Genomic DNA, 18,822 nt, shown 5'->3' on the forward strand with positions numbered 1-18,822 from the left:
TTTTGGTTACGCAAATGTGTTACAATTTCTCCAAGATGGCAGAGCATTTAGAGCAGGGGTGTCCAAACTACGGACCAGGGGCAAAATGCGGCCCGTGGACCATTTTCTAATCGGCCCTCAACAAATTCAAAAAGTATAATGAAATATAGCCCAGCATGAAACTGTGCTATGTCTAAATATATATGTAAGCAGATATCACACAGTAGTATTCATGTTTTAATATGCCCACTTTTCGAAAAAATGCAGTCAATAAAAGTTGAAAACATTTGCTAACAAATCTAAATTGATTTAAAAAAAAGCACAATAACTTATTGACATAACATATATACCCTATGTTATACAATATGAGGCTCCTTTTTTAAGGAATAAGCTGCAAAACTAAACAAATTAAACCCTACAGAGAGTTGTGAGGTCGGCAGTTTCTTTTCTTAAAGCATATTCAAGTATCAAGCATCCTTTACCTACATTTGATTGATAGTGCTAACTTATAACCTAACCTATAAGGCAATATACCTCACTCTAGTGAGTATCCCAGCCCTTGATATATTTTTTTGGTATGTGGCCCTCAGAGAAAAAAGTTTGGACACCCCTGATTTAGAGTGATTTTACACATTTCTCATCAACCAAGATCTACAACGATGAGTAGGTGAATTAGCTTCCTGGTATTTATACTTTATCACCTTATCTGACGTTAAAAAATATCATTCGAAACCAGCAAGAAACCATGCCTCCTGTTTTTGAAGAAGCTAAATATATATTTTTACATTTAAAAAAAATTAGGCCTACAAGCTACATTATCAAATAGTTACAGTGAAACTCCAGAAGCAAGAATTCACGAAGTGACCACAACACCTAATCCTGTCTTGTTAATTGGTTTACAGCTAACGGCAGTCAGCTCCATCTGTTTATGTCTGAAAAGAGCTCTCAAGAGCCTCAGCTTACAGGTGGGAAATGGAAAACAAATCACTTTACACGCAGAGGAGGTAAAGAAACTTCACATCCAGGCGACAGAATATATGTGGCAGCCATGGAGAAGTGCTAACAAATAAGGATTAGCTGCTGATTGTTCTGAGTAATTCTCTCCACTGTTTGTTCACGCTTGTTAGCTACAGATGCCAATAATGGATGTGATAAGAATTCAGGAACATTCATGCCTGTCAGCTGGCCCTTACACTTCCTGGTGTCACATGCATGTCAGAGCTCTTGGTTTATGCGCATGTCTGCTGCCTCAGTCTGAATGACCGCCTGTCAGTCAGGAGCTTCTTACTCCTGGATTAGTGCAGACCACAGTGTTTTGAAGGCAGCAGCAGAAATGAGCGTGACTGTCGAGGAGAGGGGCCGGCCCAACAGCTTGGACTACAGAGTGTTTTTTAGTAAGGGTAGCTCTTTTATTAATCTAGCTTTTGCGTTGTTGAAACTTTGAGTGTAATGGTTACCATCTTTCTAGAAACTGTAATGGCTGCATTGACCAGTAGAGCTTTATAAAGACTTCTTGCCATTTGAAGCTCATCAGAATTTGTATTTCTGCTAAAAATGCATTGCTCTTTTCCTTAGAAAACGCTGTGGGAAAATATATTTCTCCGTTCCACGACATACCCATCTACGCAAATGAAGCAGAGGTGAGCATACGTGTCAGAACTAGTGCTGCAGGTTCTTATTTTTTAAAGTAAAGCTGAATTTGTATCATTTTTATTATAGAACCGTGTTGCTGGGACTGTACTACTGTAGCCTTTAAATGTAAAATCAACCCTTGATTGATTGCAATTACACTTTTATTCCAAATTGGTAGTCATAAGTCATCAGTAATGGCCAGATGGATTGCCAGTACCACCTGGGGGCCATAATCTGTGTTCTACCTTAAATGACCTTAAGTAACTTTAGTTCAGGCAGACATTAGGCCCTTGTTGAAAAATAGGTTTACATCACTTTGCCAGTCTACATATAATCACCATCATGTATTGAAATGTATTGTAAACATTAAGCAGAACTCCTCCTGATGTAACATAACAGTATTTCTTATAATCCTGCAGCATATCTTTCATGCTGTGGTGGAGGTTCCAAGATGGACAAATGCAAAGATGGAGGTAAGTTTATGCATGTTTGCAAATGATAGACAAAATCTATTTATTAAGTTGATAAATAGTCCCTCCTAATAGTTTGTGGATTGGCACTAATATTCATTGTTTTTTTTGTTCCTTTTAAAAATCAGATTGCCACTAAAGATCCTCTTAATCCACTGAAACAAGATATAAAGAAGGGGAACCTCCGTTATGTTGCAAATGTGTTTCCTCACAAAGGTTACATCTGGAACTATGGAGCTATTCCTCAGGTAACTAAAATAATGTTCAGACAACAGGAAACCAGACCACATCCCTGCTCTATCCAACCTGAGCTTTCTTTTTTCACAGACATGGGAAGATCCCAACCACAAGGACAGCGACACAGGGTGCTGTGGAGACAACGATCCAATTGACATATGTGATATAGGAAATAAGGTACAACTGTCATTAGTGACTTTGAAGAGAGTTAAATCGAACCATTTGTAACAATTTTTAAGAGTGCCTTTGATTCTCAGGTGTGCTCTCGAGGAGAAATAATCAAAGTGAAAGTGTTGGGAACTCTGGCTTTGATCGACGAGGGCGAAACAGACTGGAAGGTCATTGTGATCAATACTGAGGACCCTGAATCTGCAGACTTTAACGGTATGAACAAATTACAATTAAAGAAGTTGGATAGGTTTTTCTGAATATTAAGATTCTTGCTCTGTTGATTTGTTGCAGATATTGATGATGTAAGACGACTTAAGCCTGGATACCTTGAGGCAACTTTTGACTGGTTCAAGAGATACAAAGTCCCAGATGGGAAGCCTGAAAACCAGTTTGCTTTCAACGGCGAGTTCAAGGACAGGGTACACCCTTTTCAGTTGTCACAGTACTAATGCTGCATTTTAAAACGGTTATAATACATGTTTTTTTTACTTTAAACTACTGATAACAGTATGTATTTTACATTCATGTAAGAGTAGTTTTGGATCTGTATCCAATCAGGTGTGCTCAGATTAATAAGCAACTAACAACTGAAAACGATTAACAAACACAAACGTAAAACATTTTCTGAGGCAAAATTGTTATGAAAACGTTTTTCTTTAGCTTAACTTTTTTGGTTACACAAATGAATTGTATTTGTACCCGTTATATTGAAGGGGGGCGGGGAAATTATGTCTATTGATGGTAGTGAAAAAAATAATTGTTTTCAGGACTTTGCCATTAAAACAATCAAGGACACCCACGAGTTTTGGAAGGCACTGATTTCGAAGAATTCCAACGCTGGAGAGTTAAACTGGTGAGACAGTCTATGATGTACAGCTACAATGAAAATACTAAACAGCTAGTGCATCAACAGAAACATTTTCCAATCTGTTGATCTTTAAAGTAGCAGTAAATCTCTCTGTTGAATACCTCTTTACTTAAATAAAGTAGTGACGTGAGTTTATGACTTTGTAAATAATTCCTTGTTTTTCCTTCCTTGAATCAGCATGAACACCGGTGTCTCAGATAGTCCATTCTGCTGCTCTGCTGAGGATGCGGAGGCCGTGGTTAAGTCTGTAAGTTTGCTCTTATTTTCAAATGCATATAACCTCCTTTCATTACTGACACTATAATAATATAAAGATAAACAAAAACACAAATGTAATTCTGGTGCTTTATTGAGTGGGTAAAAGTCAGAGCCAATCTTCCAAATATGGTAACCCTTTGCTTTATTGAAAAGGAAAACAAAAAAATGAATGTACATTTAAAACCCTAAAACACACAATTATTACAAAAATGTATCCTATAATAATATGTTATATATTAATAATAACATTTTGAAACAAAATAGTATTTAACCACACTTGTCATAATTTCTCAAAATAACACACTGATGACTTCTTTCTTTTACAGGCCTGTGCTTTTGGAGTTGAAGATCCCATTCCAAGTTCAGGTGGATGTTTTTACGTTTTGTTTTTTTTATTGCAGATCGGTAAGTTGTAACTTGATGGAAATCACATATGTTTCTTTCTTTTTTTCAGTCGACCAATGGTACTACTATGAGAACTAAAAGGAAACCTCTGAGCAGAAACCATCATTCCTTACTTCACTTCTTTATTTCTTCAACTGATTTCAACATAACAGAGCAGTGCGGTAACTGGATGGATTTAATTTATGTTGCACATCATATTTTCTCCCCTTTTTTCACACTTATATTTCTGATGCTGTCATAAAAGCTTTATGTGTGATTGTAACTCAATATATTAATTATTGGATAGTATCCTCTAGTTCCAGTCTTGACACAAACCATAATAAAATCCCACAATAATTTATAATGTATTTTGTATTTATTGTGCCTCCTATGTCAATGTCACCATGATGTACTGTTACCTACAGAATAAGGATCTAAAATAGCATAAATGGTTGCAATAAGTCATGCTATGCTTGTGATCGTTGAAAAAAAGACAACACTGCCTGCAGGCAATTCCAATAAATTATGTATTTGTAGCCGGTCTGGGCCTACTTCTCAGCAGACCCTTGCTACGACTCTGCGTTGTGTTGTGCGTGTTTGATGGACAAAGAGATTCGGTGGTTGTCTTTAACCGAAACTGTGGCGTATTTATTCCTCTGCATGAAATAAACACAATAATGCAGCAGCATTAATACAGATGGACGTCTGCAACACACCAGTCTCAGTCTGCCATCAAACAACTGAGAGACTAGTACTTATAAAACATTCAAATATAAAATCAAATCACAATAGATCACAATACACTGTAAAATTACAGTTACACTGGAAATGTATACACCACCGGCTAATTAGTATTTTTAGACATGTAAATAAAACAATAAAATAAACACATAGTACAAAACACAATAGACCAAAAACATGAGAGCAACAAACATACCTGCATGAAATAAACACAATAATGCAGCAGCATTAATACAGATGGACGTCTGCAACACACCAGTCTGTGGTGGGGGAAAGACGCCATTAAACATGCTACAGGTGTTGTGTGTGATTCCTCACAAGTGCCGCTAAACAGTACACTTAACTAAAAGTTTGCTAAAACACTCAAACTTCTGCAAAACAACTACACAGCAACACATTAGCACCATGGAATGATATTATAACCTTGTTTCACAGTTTAAGATTATATAAACACTGTAAACATCATTTAGAACAGAAATCTACAAAGAGCACATGACAAACTCTCCTCACCTCAGTCTGTTATCAAACAACTGAGTGAGAGAGGGTGCAACGCAGGTAGATGACGTCACTGCCGAAAGTGAAGACTTCAAAATAAAAGCATTAGCTCCCAAAACGGTCTTTTGTAGTAAACATACCAAAATAAAAGTGACAATAAATAATATTGGAACAATAAAATAAAACGTGAGGGATTATTGGTGGAATACATTCCTGTATATTTATATACCTGCTACATATTCAGTCATCAAAAATGTAAAAAAAAACACCTTTCACATTATAAATAACAGGTTTTTAAGTCTGTGGCTGTAAGTGGATAAGCCCCATGGGGTGCTTCTTTAGATTGCAATTAAATATCACACTTCAATAAGCACGAGAGAGTTGTGTTAATAACCATGGCAACAACAGCTCAAAGTGTTATTATGCGGCCAGTGTCACAACTATAGTACCTGAAATCCTACCTGCTGTGATAGCATGATGGCCTTTTTAATTAAAAAGATCTTTCTTTTTGTTTTAAATTGTACCTCAAGTAAAATGTACTTCAATGCTGAAATAAATAATTCAGCAGGTAAATGAATCAAAAATAAATAAAGTATTAAAGGTGTGCTGCTTAAAATGAGCTCCAATTCAACTGACAACAGTAAAATCCGGTTTTTGATAGGACAATATCGTATAACAGTCTCAGGGGATGTTTCTGCATCAAGTAGTTTTAATACTTTAGATTTTGCTCATACTTACACTAGTAACATTTTCATTAGCATGTTTTTAACAGTAGGACTTCTTTGTTAAATGTGTTCTTATGTAAAGGTTTCATGCCTGGCTCCAGTAATGTTCAGGAATTACAACACCACAACATTACTAATAAACACAACATAAGTATTAAGAATATTCTTATGGATTCCAGCTCATACAGGTTTTCCTGGGTATTAAAGAGAGGACAAACAAGCCAAAAAAGCTGTTAAAAACAAAATATATTAGTCTCTATTAATTTCCTTTTTGATTCTGATTCAGATCAAAAAGGAAATTAATAGATTGGCTGCAAAACAGAAAATAAGTGGGAAGACATTTAGATGCCATTCAAAAATATTGCTGGGGTTATGAGAAATCTGAGAGGATAAAGAAAAAAGGATCAATGACAATCATGACTAGGTTAAGAAAAGGACAATATAATCTGTGCCTTATTGTAATATTAGCATATAGGAACATTTCAAACTGGTTTTGATGATCAGTGCCAAGTACCAGAAACTGTAGAACATGAAGCAACATGTTTGTCACAGGAAAAACACATCAGAGAGCATGCTGGACCCTGTAGGAGGTACCGGACACCAGAAGATGGCAGAAGCCCAAAACTAAGATTGCAAACTACCGCACAAACACCAAAGAAGAAGCGGAAGAAGAATAATCAGAAGCGGAACTCTGACTGTTTCCAAGGAGACCACAAATACTACGGTCAGTATTGAGGGGTAAGTCAGCTAACGTTAATGTAAAATAACACTATTTAGATATACAGTGCGCTTGACAACAGTTCGTTGCGGCTCTGCGAGGAGTCTCTAGTGCCCTGGACGGCAACCTGGCCCACATGAGAACTGACCGGAGGTTTAACATTAAGCTAACAAGCTAATGGCTACCTAGCTAAAAAAGCGTCAATACCGTGCACACTGAAACAAGCCGAGTACCAACAGAACCATGACTTTAACCCATTAAGTGTTGTTGTAGTAGCATAACACTGTGGCTGATTGTAAATGTCACATTATAATATAATAGAAAGGATCGCTGTTAAGGAACATGTAGGTTTACGTTAGCTACTTACCTTAGCTGTCAATAACTGTCAATGAACACAGGTGTTTGGATGCACGATGCTTAGTTTGCTCTACATGAAGTCATGTGAATATTACAATTTGCCTATGTGGGTTCAGCTGTGTTGTCATTACGTTACATTAAGTTATCAAAGCACCTGTGTGATGTAATGGTGTGCAAAAATCACACCTGTGCCTTTTCCTGCTGTCACAGGACAAAATATCTAATGCACACTACTAACAAACACTGCATTTTATCCATATAAGCTTTTAAAAAATCATTTAAACGACCCTCACAATATGATATTATTAGATACAACATCACAAACTACGCCTTATCTTCATAAGAAATGAGAGAACACTTAACTAATAAAGTATCAATGTGGACTTATCTATTTATCTTCAGTGTAATGTTTTACTAATGTTCTTTCTTGTTTCAGTCAGACACTGTCAAGATGTCGTTTTTATTTGACTGGATCTACCGGGGGTTTAGTAATGTTTTACAGTTCTTAGGTAAGTACTTTCTGCACTGTTGTAAACATTTAAAAATTGTAGCAGCTTGATCAAAGGAACCCTGAATCATAAACCAATGCAATGTTATCTATAATCACAAAGCTTTCTTTTTAAAATGGATTACATTCGTGGGTCATTTGTTCCAGGTCTGTACAAAAAGTCTGGGAAGCTCGTTTTCCTGGGCCTGGACAATGCTGGCAAAACAACGCTGCTACACATGTTGAAAGATGACCGACTTGGCCAACACGTGCCAACCCTGCATCCAAGTAAGGAGAAATTCAGATAGTAGTGAGCCATGTCACAATATTGTATTATGAGTGTTATTGTTTTCAGCCTTTTTGTTCTCACAAAGCTGTCCAAAAGAGTCACTCTAATAAAAAAATAATGTGATGTGTTTCTTAAAGCTTCTGAAGAGCTGTCAATTGGTGGGATGACATTTACTACATTTGATCTAGGGGGACATGTACAAGGTGAGATCTTTTTTACACTTTGTTGAAGGAGCTTGGGCCATTTCTGCACCGTAGCTTATTTGTATTCGACATTAAAACCTTTGAATCTTGAATTTGAATGATCACACACTACAGAAATAATGATGTTGTACCTCTCCAAGATATTTTAGGATTAACTTATATATGTCGTAGCTCTTAAATATATGAATATAAGGCACTGGAAACACAAAATAATAACAGGTATTGTAAGTTGAAAAGCATAAGATTACTGAGTCTTTTACTAATTTGGCTCTCTAATGCCATCAAAAACATTTGGAAGAAAACAGAAGCAAGTTGACCACTCACAGTTCTCCTGGTTGCCACTAGGTGTCTCTGTAGACCCTACAGCTCTCACATGTGACATCTTTAGGGTTTCAAATCAGCTCTGATTGAATACGTAACCTACAATCAAGCACATGTGTACAGAGGTTGAACCGGTGCTGCAGAAAACGTAGATACAAAAAGAAAATTAGAGTATGATATTGATGAGTACATTATTTACAAGGTTAATCACAGTTTTTTAATAGATACAGTAAAATTGTAAACCAATATTTTCCTTGTATCGTAAAAATCAAGATAGAAATTGATAAATAATATGAGAAACACCTTCTGTGTTTGTTAATATACTTAAAGCTATATATTTAGACAAAAGGTCCTGAGAAACCTTATACACTATATAAAGATTGTGTCACTTTAAGACAGAACACAGACAATACAAGGACACAGCTCAACTTCACCAGTTTATAATGAAATGGCTGCATTACAAGCTGGGAAGGGCATTCACTGTTGTATGAAGTTGCCTCAAGGAGAGATATTTCACAAACAGTTTTCTCTTTGCTGACAGCTCGAAGAGTGTGGAAGAACTACCTGCCGGCCGTGAATGGAGTCGTCTTTCTTGTCGACTGTGCGGATCACGACAGGCTCTCAGAATCTAAGACTGAGCTTGATGTGAGATTTAACTTCACTGTTCTAAGCTGTTTTCCACCTGACTGTCTGCTTACTGTACATTGACGTTGATTTTGCTGCTCCCTTTTTTCCAGGCTCTTCTAGGAGACGATACCATCTCCACTGTGCCAGTGTTGGTGCTGGGTAATAAAATCGATCGCCCTGAAGCCATCAGTGAGGGAGCACTGAGAGGGGCTTTTGCTCTTGATGGTCAGGTTACTGGAAAGGTAGTCATATATTCTAACTTTTAATACACATAAATCATATGATCTTTATGTGTTCTTATGACCATTTTCCTAATTTATCCGTATTGCCACAGGGAAGTGTCTCTATAAAGGAGCTGAACGCCCGGCCGCTGGAGATTTTCATGTGCAGCGTGTTGAAGAGACAAGGCTACGGGGAAGGTTTCAGATGGTTATCACAGTACATCGACTGACACGCAGCACTGAAGCTTAACCAGAAGGGATTTTCTTGACACATTTTTTTTTCACAAAGCACGACAAAGACTTTTATGTCTTTGTCAGTGTCAATCAGAGCACATCCCAAACCAAGGTCATGTTAAGAGCTTATTCTTTATTATACTTTATTCAGGATTTAAAGGTTTCTATGCAAAACTTTTAAAAGTGGTTCACGGTGTACTGTCCCACCCGTGTTCTTATTAATGTGAGTTGTCCAACTCTACGGCATGATAATTAGGTAACATCCAGCAGACATACATTATGCAAGAATGTAGATACATACACATTGGTGTTGCAATATTTAATGTGGAATAGACTAACAGATCTAATGGTATTTATTAGGGAGTGATATGTATTTATTATTATTTATATATCAGATTAAGATGGTTGTGTTTAGAATTTTAAAATATATAACTAACTAACACAGAAGAGTCATTTTAGTACGTTTAATGTAATGATATGCAGCCACTGCCTTCAAAGCACATAGCCAAAGATGTATGCTAATAACTTTGGGATAAGCAGGGAGAGAGATTGGGCTTCAACAAAAGATATCTTCCCCGCTGTGCACTGAGCCAAAATAACATCAAATCCCCCCCAAAATTAGAATAGGCAGCCCATGCCATAAATAAAGGCAAAGATGACAAATAAACAAAGTCAAACTGAACAGCTCACTGATGAGTCTGCTGTGAAAATGTGCATCTCACTTCCAGTGTCTCGCTGGAAATGGCTCGTTTATTTTTTGCATCTTTTCCTAAACTTGTTGACCCAAAGGGACGCTACATGTTGAAGGCAGCTAATTTCAAGTGTGTTAGTCGGACTGAGATAAGTCTTCATTATCTTTGACTCAGAGATAAATGTTCACACCAAGCTGTTATGATGTTCAGTGGCTACCCTTGCTCTATTATATGATTAAGTCATTGCTTTTAAAATGTCAGGAAGCAATAAAGTAGAATGATGAAGTGTACTGTCGCAGAGACAATCTTACTCCTCTGTATTTGAGAGTAGGAAAGAAAAAAAAAGACCATTCATTGTAACGTTTTCTTATTTGTTGTTATTTATTCCTTTTAATGCACAGCCTGAGCAATTTGTCTGCATGTAATCAGCATGTAGGTGGTACAGTGCTGCAGCTGATGCACATTTGACTATCTGAAAAGATATGAGAGTGCATTTACAAACATGCTAAGTGATTAATCTTATTCTGGATGTTGAGTCTGTCTATGTAATCATGCATACATGTTTACAACACCCTGTCTAAATGTGTATCCATATGAGAGGCTGGAAATGGATTATGAGGAACAAACGTTTGATCCGCATTAACCGCTTCCTTTATCATGTTTACACAGTTTGAATGTTCTGCATATTTATTTACGCACTGATGTTTGTGGCAAGATAAAAAGAGAAACATTTTTTTTACAGGGAATCTTAAATGTGTATGGGATGCATGTAAACAAACTGCTCTCCCTCTGAACAGTGTTCTGTAGCCGTTGCTAAACTCCTGTAAATGATGTATAATACAGATGTAAATGTTTGTACAGTAGCTGCGTATTAGCCGACACTAATCACTGGATTTATTTATAGCAGATTAACTTTAAATTATATTTGCAGCAATTATGTGTGCAAAATAGTTTGAATGACAACATGCATATAGACATATGTAAGGAGTGGTTTACATGTTGTAATAAAACAAACCTTGTTTTGGACTCATCTGGCCATGTGTGATTTTCTATTATAACCCAACTAAACCCTTGTGGTTAACACACTTGTTAAGATGTGTGTATTTTAATTTAAAGGTCCCCTATTATTCAACAATATATTATAGGTCTCAGATATATACAAAACATGTCTCTAATGTGTTTGGCTCAGAATACCAAACAGATCGATGTAGCATGCCATAAACCCCTCTGTAACAAAAGAGCGGATTCTGTGTCTGTACCTTCAAATGCTAATGAGCTGCTGCTGGCCACGCCCCTCTGCGAGATGATTGGTTTAAAAAAATGCAACGGTGCTCTAGGAGAAGATTCAGGTGATAAGGTGTGCAGGTGTTACCTTGGTTGGTTATTGGCAAATCTGATCAGCTGATTTTTCTTTTTTTATGTAGATGGATCAGGACAAAAAGAGAGAGAGAATCTTTGTTCCTGAAATTCTCAGAATCTCTTTCCACAGAAGGGACACATATCCATGTATAAAAGACATGAAAATGTGGATTTTGCGTAATATATGACCTTAAACAGAGGGGCATGGTTCCACATTATAGTCACTCTTCTGTGCTAACACTTCATCACAAGAGAATTTAAAGATAATATACCCGTTTCAACTTTTCATGTTTAATTAGTCACAAAATGCATTAAATCAGGTTTTCCTTTTGACTAAAATGTCATTGTCTAAACAAATCTCTCCAAATGGTATGAAAAACAGTAAACACACAGGATAATCAATATTGTTAAAACTGCAAGAACATTTAAAACATTGTCTGATCGGCAGTCTACCCTTTTAAATTCCAGTTTTATGGTACTAGTGGTTTTTTTAGATTTGTTTTTCACGTTGGCATTAAAGTAAACAAATCTGTTAGATTGACTGTGATTTAACATTAAATAAATATGTAAGGTCAAAGGCCAGAAGGCTCTTCAGTAATGTTTTTTTTGTTTTGTATACTCATAAAATGCAATCATGTTTTGTGGGCTAAAATGTTGTTTTCATTCATGATGCTTTTATCTCCAGGCTTAATTATAATACGTTTCATTGCATTATCAACCGACTGCATTTATTGCAGAGTGCTGCTTCCAGGCTTTTTACACCTGACCTCATTACTCAAAATCCCTGCTGTCCTTCACTGGCTTCCTGTCAGTGTAGAAATTACTTTTAGGCTCCTTCTGCTGGACATATTTACTGTGACTGTAGGATTGCACTTGTAGGTAAACTGGCACACAGATTTTATCATCCACATGCCCTCTGACAGTGTTTGTCTTTCACATCGTGGTCATGCATGGGATGCTTTTTGGCAGACGCTCTGCTGTAATTTGTTCTTCTAGCATGAGGTGGCAGCTGAGCTCCGGAGTATCTCCAGCAAATATCTCTCCATCTGCTTGTTAAAGAGTCAACTGAGAGGACAGTCTTTTGTTTGTATTTCTGTAAACTTTATAATTGCAGGTGATGTAATGATCCTTATTCAATATTTTGGTAATCATATTTAATGGCGGGCTGTAATCGGCCTTAGCTGTGATAAGCATCAGTAGTTACTGCTTCACACATCAGGTGGGAGACCCAAAGGTCATGAGGAAGTAGTTCTGTTCTCCAAAATAATCATGATCACACACCTAGCTTCAGTTTTATAGGCATGGCTGGGGGATCGTTACTGAAAATGGAATCAGTTTTAGCACGCTAGCAGAATTTGAGTGGATCTACTGAGGTAACTCTCCTGACCAAATAACTAAATAATTACATTTCGAGATTTTCTTTGTTATAGGATCATTGCAAATATATTTATCCTTATTGGTCACCTATAATGCAAAATCCACTTTTTCCTGCCTTCATAACTAAATGTGTCCCCTCTGAGATTCGGAAAGTTTCACGAAAAGATTCTCTGTTGTTGACCTGATCCGTCTATATAAAAACCTGTCACAATATTTTTTTGGGTTGTGCAACCATTAGCCAATAACCAACCAAAGTAAGACCCGCCCACCTTATCAACTGAATCTGTTTTTTTCAAACCAATCACTTCGCAGAGGGGCGTGGCCAGCAGCAGCTCATTAGCATTAAGAGCTACAGACCCAGAATCTGCACTTTTGGATCAGGGCTGAAACAGAGGGTTTTATGGGATGCTACAATACATTATCTGTTAGGGATTTTGAGCCAAACACTTCAGAAACATGTTTTGTGTATATCTGAGACCTATAATATATTGCTGAAAAAAGAATAATAGGGGACCTTCAAACAAAGAGGAAGGAGGAGCCACAAAGTCAACGTCTTTTGTTTCTGGGTGATTCTGGGTCGTAGGAACAGATCGAGGTCAACATACATTTTGGCTCCATTGCCTTTATTAGTAAAGTGCTCAGCCTAGAAGTACATTCTTATTTACTAACATGCAATACTAAAAACAACCAAATGTCTGGTCTACCATTAGCATGAATGAAGACATGGCAACAATATTGTCATAGAAAAAAAATTACAATGTGAATTCAAGTATACACAAATAACTTCAAGTAATGCACACATTTTTTTTAATATAATTATATATATATATATATATATATATATAAACACAAAATACAGTTTTGTCAAGTTGCAAACTCATAATTAACGAAGTTGTGGCACATTCTTTGACATGACTTCAGCGAATAGTGGTTTCTACTGTAGGTGCAGTTTGGGCCATTTAAGTACATTCTACAGGTTTTCAATAAAAGTAAACCAACTCGAAATGTAGGTCCTGTGTAGGTGAGTGTATTCACTTAATTCCTGAAGCATTTACATTTTAAAAACTGCTATGAGCTATGGAGCATCTTTATCATAAAGGTAAATGGAAACCATAGTAACCGTTATTCCTCTAAGCTTGCTTCACAGATCATTGGATTTATATACAGAGTCAGACTGGATATACATTATCACATTGCACTGAACTGACATTTTGGGAAACACGCTTTTATACAATCTATTTAGAGAGAGATGAGAAGATCGATACTACTCTGTCTGTACATTCAACCACAACCAGGTAACGCAAGCTTCAATAATTATAATTGATTGGCCTCTGAAGGGCAGCAGAAACAGATTTTGAACACAATGGTGTTTTGTTAGCTTTAAAATTAGGTAGGTGTTTCCCTCTATTTCCAGTCTTTATGATATGCTAATCTTGGCATCTCATTGCTTGAACTTACAGTATGTTAGCGAGGCAAGAAGCGTTTCATACATCTCTCTACAAGAAAGCAAATAAGCATTTATCCACAAACTGTCAGTCTAATCCTTTGAATTCTGATCTCTAGTTGTTCTATTGGGACGGCAGCTCTAATAATCAAGCAATTGTTCACACAATACAAAATGACTGGTAATCTCTATGCATAGATGGCGGTCGGAAAGCTACCTATGGTGCAGTAGTCAGTGGGTCCTGCTTTTTTAGGACGGCAAAACAAAATGCTCTGTTGCTCAAAAAAACAGAGACAAGAGAATGAAGCAATTACACATATCTAAGACAAAAACTGGTCATCGTCTCATCCCTGGACCTGCCGAGCACCACATATCCCACCAGGATGAAACACAACTCCATGCCTCCCCCGTCCAATCCCAAAATCTTTGCTGTGAGGAGAGAGCCATCCCTGCAGAGTTTCAGGCCGGCGGCTGTGACTCGGCTCTCTGCGTGGGGTCACACAGTTCTACCAGATGTATCCTCCGTCATCAGCCTCGCCCTCCTCCTCTTCCTCCTCTTCCGCCTCCTCACCAGTGTCCTCTGCCTCCTTCTCCTCTTCATCCTCCCATCCCACGCCACTTCCAAAATCTCCAGAATATCCTGCCACTTCATCTAGAAAATGATTTATACATGAGGAATCACTTTGTATCTCTGCTAACACAATTTCTTCTGGAGCTGCAAAATGAAGCAAAGCCCAAATCTGCATTTCATCTAAGGGACATCTGAAGCTTGCTCCAAAAGCGAGTCAATTACCGTAGATCCTCATGTTCAAAACTGACCTTTAAAGCAGAACTAAGCATGTTTATAGCCTGGTACAAAAAATGTTTTGTTCTCTAGCCTTTAGCTATCTTCCCTCTTTACGACAATTGTACATGAGGTACATTTTTGTACAGCTAAACCGTTTTTGACCCAGGCCTCTCTCAGCTTCACCCACACTCCACCTCTTTGAACATTTTTGGATTAGCTGGGAGTTAGGTATATCCATATTATTTAAATCAGAAAGCGTAAGGCATGTAAGTGCTATAATAAAGGCAGTGAAGAGGGGCTTTCTTGTGATTGACAGGTGCTAAAACAGAGTTTTTCGTACAGAGGATGAAGATAGGCATTTTCATAGAGGTAGTGGGATAGAATTTTAATTGTATTTTCCAACAATAAAGCAGGTTAACAAGTTCCCGTAAAAACCCCAAATACAAGCATGGACCTTAAAATGTACCCTTTAAAAAAAAAGGAATACCTGAAACACAATAAATTGCTTTGGGAACTTATTCAATCTCACTTATAACTGAATATTCATCTTTTTAAGAAAATACAACTGCCAGGTCTCAATTACAGACAGAAAATAACTTTGAGAATAGGAGACGTAATGCTGGTTACACTGTGAAAATAACTGTTTGCCTTATACCCCCCCCCCCTCCCCACCCCCGTCTCTTACCACAGTCTGGGTTGCCATGGATTCTGGTGCCCATCATCTCTCCACCATGCTGGTCCACACACCAGCACTCCCCTCGGCTTTGGTCACACTGCACTTTCCTGTAGTAGCCGTCCTCGTCGCAGCTGGGAATGTACATCCCTGCAGCACACACACACACACGCACACGCACACGCACACGCCTTGATGTTAAATATTTATACTCTCAGCTCACAAAGCTGCCTCATGCTGATGCCTGAGATGAGCCAGCATAAACCAGAATGCCAGCACGCCTTAATGAACCTGTGATAAAACCATCAGTCAGGATAGATATTTGGCAGAAAATACCAGGGAGACAGAGGAAGCGTCGCTGCTTGTTTTACACTAGCATGCATATGCTGCTGGATGTGATTTCATACAGCGTATTGGTGTTTCCTTATGCTGCGAGAGTGGCGTGTAAAAATGTCGTGACAGCCTCGCTGACAGAGCGCCACTGTTTCAGCCTCCCTCAGGAGACTCTTGTCAAACCCAAAGAGAAGTTCTCTAACAAGCTATCCTCCCTCCTTCCACTACCGTGAAAACTAGAGGAAACACAAGCACTGAGACGAGTGGGCCTAAGGGATGGAGGAATATTTCTCTGGTTTTCAAGAGAAAAAGGGCAAAACAGATGTGCGGCATGCTGGGTAGATACAGGTTTCCCAGGGAGCCAAACGGGAGTTAGCCTTGCTGTTTCCTAAACCCAACGCTGCCCCCTAATCCTCCCACCCCACCCCCCCACCCCCGGCCTGATTAGGACCTAATCCGAGGCGTGCGCTTGTGATGTATTAAATGAGCCTCCTCCAGCTTCTCGCCTGCTGCTCCGGGCCTTGTTACGTAACCCAAAGACGCGGAGTGAGTGCGGGGGCACACGCCAGCTTGATGTTGTACTTGAAGGCTAACTCTATGGCATTGTGTGGCTTTGAAAGGATCTGAAGCGAGTCCAAAAGGTGTTCCCACGCAAATGCATTGTTTAATAATGGAATACATTTTGATCCTGCGGTGATAAATTGATAGATGAAAAACTCACCAGGCTTCTTCTTAGCCGCCTCCTGCACTTGGATCCTCTCCAGCTCTGCGAGGCACGGCGGCTCTGTGAGAATTGAACACAAGAAAGTGATGACAGGTTATCACAGAAACTGCTATCCCCAAACTTTATCTCAGTCAATGCTCTTTTATAATTGCACTTTTTTTGTTGCCCGTATTGATTTGTTTAAGAAGTCTTATATTTCATTCCCTTAGAGCCTGATCGATCGCGGGGAGCTTTGTTGAAAGAACATATGGATGTAGCCACAGAATGACAGGGAAATGAGCTGAACCTCAAGAAGAGAGATAAAAATAGAAACCTAGAGACACTTTGTATTGACCCACAAGGTGATAAATCTTGCCCAGTATTTGTACATTTTCACAGCATTGCTATTGTGTTTGAAACTCACACAGCATTATCAGATCTCTGAGTCATTGTAAAGCCACTAAGGGAACGGAATTGTAATCATTCCTATACATGTAGCGTGACGTACCGTTCCAAATCATTATCATAAAGCCATTATCACCTAATGGTTTATGAATACCACCAGCAAGTAATGAAAAATTGATTAGGCAGTCAGTGTAATCTATTGCATGCAGGTTAAATGCCTGATCAATGGAGAGATCCGTGTGCAAATGAGGTTACTGCCGGAGATATCCTGCATTTGTTCAGTAAAGGTCAAGCGCTACAGATGCTGCACATGAGCGCAGCTGAAAGGTGTGAGTGCAGGTATTATCCAGAGTCGCCTCACAATTTCACTTTTCTACAGCATGAACTGCACATGAAATGTCAGGAACAGGGCTTCAAAAGTAAGCTTTCATTTCTAAGAGAGGACTCAAAAGAACACCATGTTACCCAGGTTATCCGCTTTCAGCTTCTGTACAGCTATTAGATGAAACATAGTACTTCTAAAGACAAATACACATTCCCAATTGATGTTATTTGTGAAGTTATATCATTAAATCAAACCAGATTTTAATTTAGAATAAGTTAAGATGTGGGGATAATATTTGACTGCATGAATGGTCACAAAGTACTGGTGCAGAGGCTATGCACATCACAGCTCCAAAACGCAGTCAGATGATTGGTAAAGTTTTCCAAAGTATGTGATACAGTGCGTTAGGAAAGCATTCAGACATTTGTACACATTTGTGTGTGATCTTCAAAACACGTCCAATCAGCTGAGTTTACCGCAGGTGGAATCAAATCAAGGTGTAGTCACATTTTGAATCAGGGGAAATTAGATGCACCGTTGCTAAATTTCAAGGGGTTTAAATACTTTATATCAATGTAATATTTCTCTATAAACAATCAAATTTGACATCTAGCAACCATACATACTTTCACGCTCTATCAAATATATATGTACACAGACTGTGCTAGCGGGTTGGGGGATGAATAAATAATAGTAATCGAAATCAAGACATAGAGTACGAAAGAGTTAGGATTCCATTTTTAGACGATACTAGCAGAGGGGTTTGTGTTCAAACTAAAATTGATAAAACACTTTCTGAATGCACTGCAGTTGCTTCCATTTGCTGCGTCTTGCACAGAGGAAAAACAATACTTTCTGTTGAACCTCAACAACCAAAAAATCAATGCCAGAGAAACCAGAAGGGGGTTGATTGAAAGGAACAGCGTGCCTGAGACGAGCTAAATGATGCTTTGTTATTGGACTTCTGTGCTAATCAGGGACTGACTGTCCACAGGGAACACCGTGTTCAGGCACAGTTACAAAACCTGACTGGTACCAGAACGGCTGAGGCCAAAGATCAATGATGGACAGAACAGGTCTTTCTGGCCCAGGGGAGAGACAAAACTGTGATGGCACTATGTGTGCTCACTGAGGCTGTAAAGAAAGGGCTTTGCATTTTGAGAAGCATTCTGGCAGACTTTCAGATGACTCAGATAAAGGAGGACTTGCCCAACAGGGGGGAGAACTGCTGATCATGTCTGGGAATAATGTCAGACCTTGATATACGCAGGTGGAAAATAGACAGAATGGATTGCAAATTCCAGCAT

At 38.3% G+C, this 18,822-nt stretch overlaps 3 protein-coding genes across 7 annotated transcripts in view; 2 read left to right on the top strand and 1 right to left on the bottom strand.

The window, feature by feature from the left end:
• The first annotated feature begins 930 nt into the window (after nucleotides 1-930).
• ppa1a (inorganic pyrophosphatase 1a) lies at nucleotides 931-4,366 on the top strand. Of its 2 annotated transcripts, none has more exons than XM_063892559.1 (11): nucleotides 931-1,373; nucleotides 1,555-1,619; nucleotides 2,031-2,084; nucleotides 2,210-2,329; nucleotides 2,409-2,495; nucleotides 2,576-2,702; nucleotides 2,781-2,908; nucleotides 3,257-3,342; nucleotides 3,535-3,595; nucleotides 3,942-3,981; nucleotides 4,070-4,366. In XM_063892559.1, exons 1-11 carry the CDS (start codon nucleotides 1,238-1,240, stop codon nucleotides 4,096-4,098), a joined length of 933 nt encoding a protein of 310 aa, XP_063748629.1. In that variant the 5' UTR covers nucleotides 931-1,237; the 3' UTR covers nucleotides 4,099-4,366. The 2 variants fall into 2 exon arrangements, with proteins under 2 accessions (XP_063748629.1, XP_063748628.1); XM_063892558.1 differs by having other exon boundaries at nucleotides 936-1,373; nucleotides 3,535-3,604; nucleotides 4,070-4,365.
• A 2,196-nt stretch (nucleotides 4,367-6,562) lies between these two features.
• sar1aa (secretion associated, Ras related GTPase 1Aa) lies at nucleotides 6,563-11,139 on the top strand. 4 transcript variants are annotated; one of them, XM_063894099.1, is made up of 7 exons: nucleotides 6,563-6,698; nucleotides 7,472-7,544; nucleotides 7,691-7,810; nucleotides 7,949-8,014; nucleotides 8,877-8,980; nucleotides 9,073-9,204; nucleotides 9,297-11,139. In XM_063894099.1, the coding sequence occupies exons 2-7, from the start codon at nucleotides 7,487-7,489 to the stop codon at nucleotides 9,411-9,413; spliced, it is 597 nt and encodes a 198-aa protein (XP_063750169.1). In that variant the 5' UTR covers nucleotides 6,563-6,698; nucleotides 7,472-7,486; the 3' UTR covers nucleotides 9,414-11,139. The 4 variants fall into 4 exon arrangements, with proteins under 4 accessions (XP_063750169.1, XP_063750170.1, XP_063750172.1 ...); XM_063894100.1 differs by having other exon boundaries at nucleotides 6,612-6,684; XM_063894102.1 differs by having other exon boundaries at nucleotides 6,629-6,698; nucleotides 7,476-7,544.
• Nucleotides 11,140-13,663: 2,524 nt separating this feature from the next.
• LOC134870330 (testican-2-like) overlaps nucleotides 13,664-18,822 on the bottom strand; it is a 35,774-nt gene continuing 30,615 nt past the window's right edge. Inside the window, exons 8-10 of the mRNA XM_063892464.1 lie at nucleotides 16,804-16,866; nucleotides 15,762-15,899; nucleotides 13,664-14,941 (exon numbers count right to left, since the gene is read on the bottom strand). Of these exons, the coding sequence (XP_063748534.1) occupies nucleotides 14,796-14,941; nucleotides 15,762-15,899; nucleotides 16,804-16,866 (347 nt within the window). The 3' untranslated portion in view covers nucleotides 13,664-14,795. The remainder of the gene's footprint in view (nucleotides 14,942-15,761; nucleotides 15,900-16,803; nucleotides 16,867-18,822) is intronic.

Source organism: Eleginops maclovinus, chromosome 10, assembly GCF_036324505.1.
Source record: "Eleginops maclovinus isolate JMC-PN-2008 ecotype Puerto Natales chromosome 10, JC_Emac_rtc_rv5, whole genome shotgun sequence".
NCBI classification, from domain to species: domain Eukaryota; kingdom Metazoa; phylum Chordata; class Actinopteri; order Perciformes; family Eleginopidae; genus Eleginops; species Eleginops maclovinus.

Coding starts and splice junctions, on each gene's coding strand:
- ppa1a (XM_063892558.1), top strand. CDS start 1,238: ATGACCGCCTGTCAGTCAGGAGCTTCTTACTCCTGGATTAGTGCAGAC. Junction 1,374..1,554: donor GGACTACAGAGTGTTTTTTA/GTAAGGGTAGCT, acceptor TCTTTTCCTTAG/AAAACGCTGTGGGAAAATAT. Junction 3,605..3,941: donor CGGAGGCCGTGGTTAAGTCT/GTAAGTTTGCTC, acceptor TTTCTTTTACAG/GCCTGTGCTTTTGGAGTTGA.
- sar1aa (XM_063894099.1), top strand. CDS start 7,487: ATGTCGTTTTTATTTGACTGGATCTACCGGGGGTTTAGTAATGTTTTA. Junction 8,981..9,072: donor AATCTAAGACTGAGCTTGAT/GTGAGATTTAAC, acceptor CCTTTTTTCCAG/GCTCTTCTAGGAGACGATAC. Junction 9,205..9,296: donor ATGGTCAGGTTACTGGAAAG/GTAGTCATATAT, acceptor GTATTGCCACAG/GGAAGTGTCTCTATAAAGGA.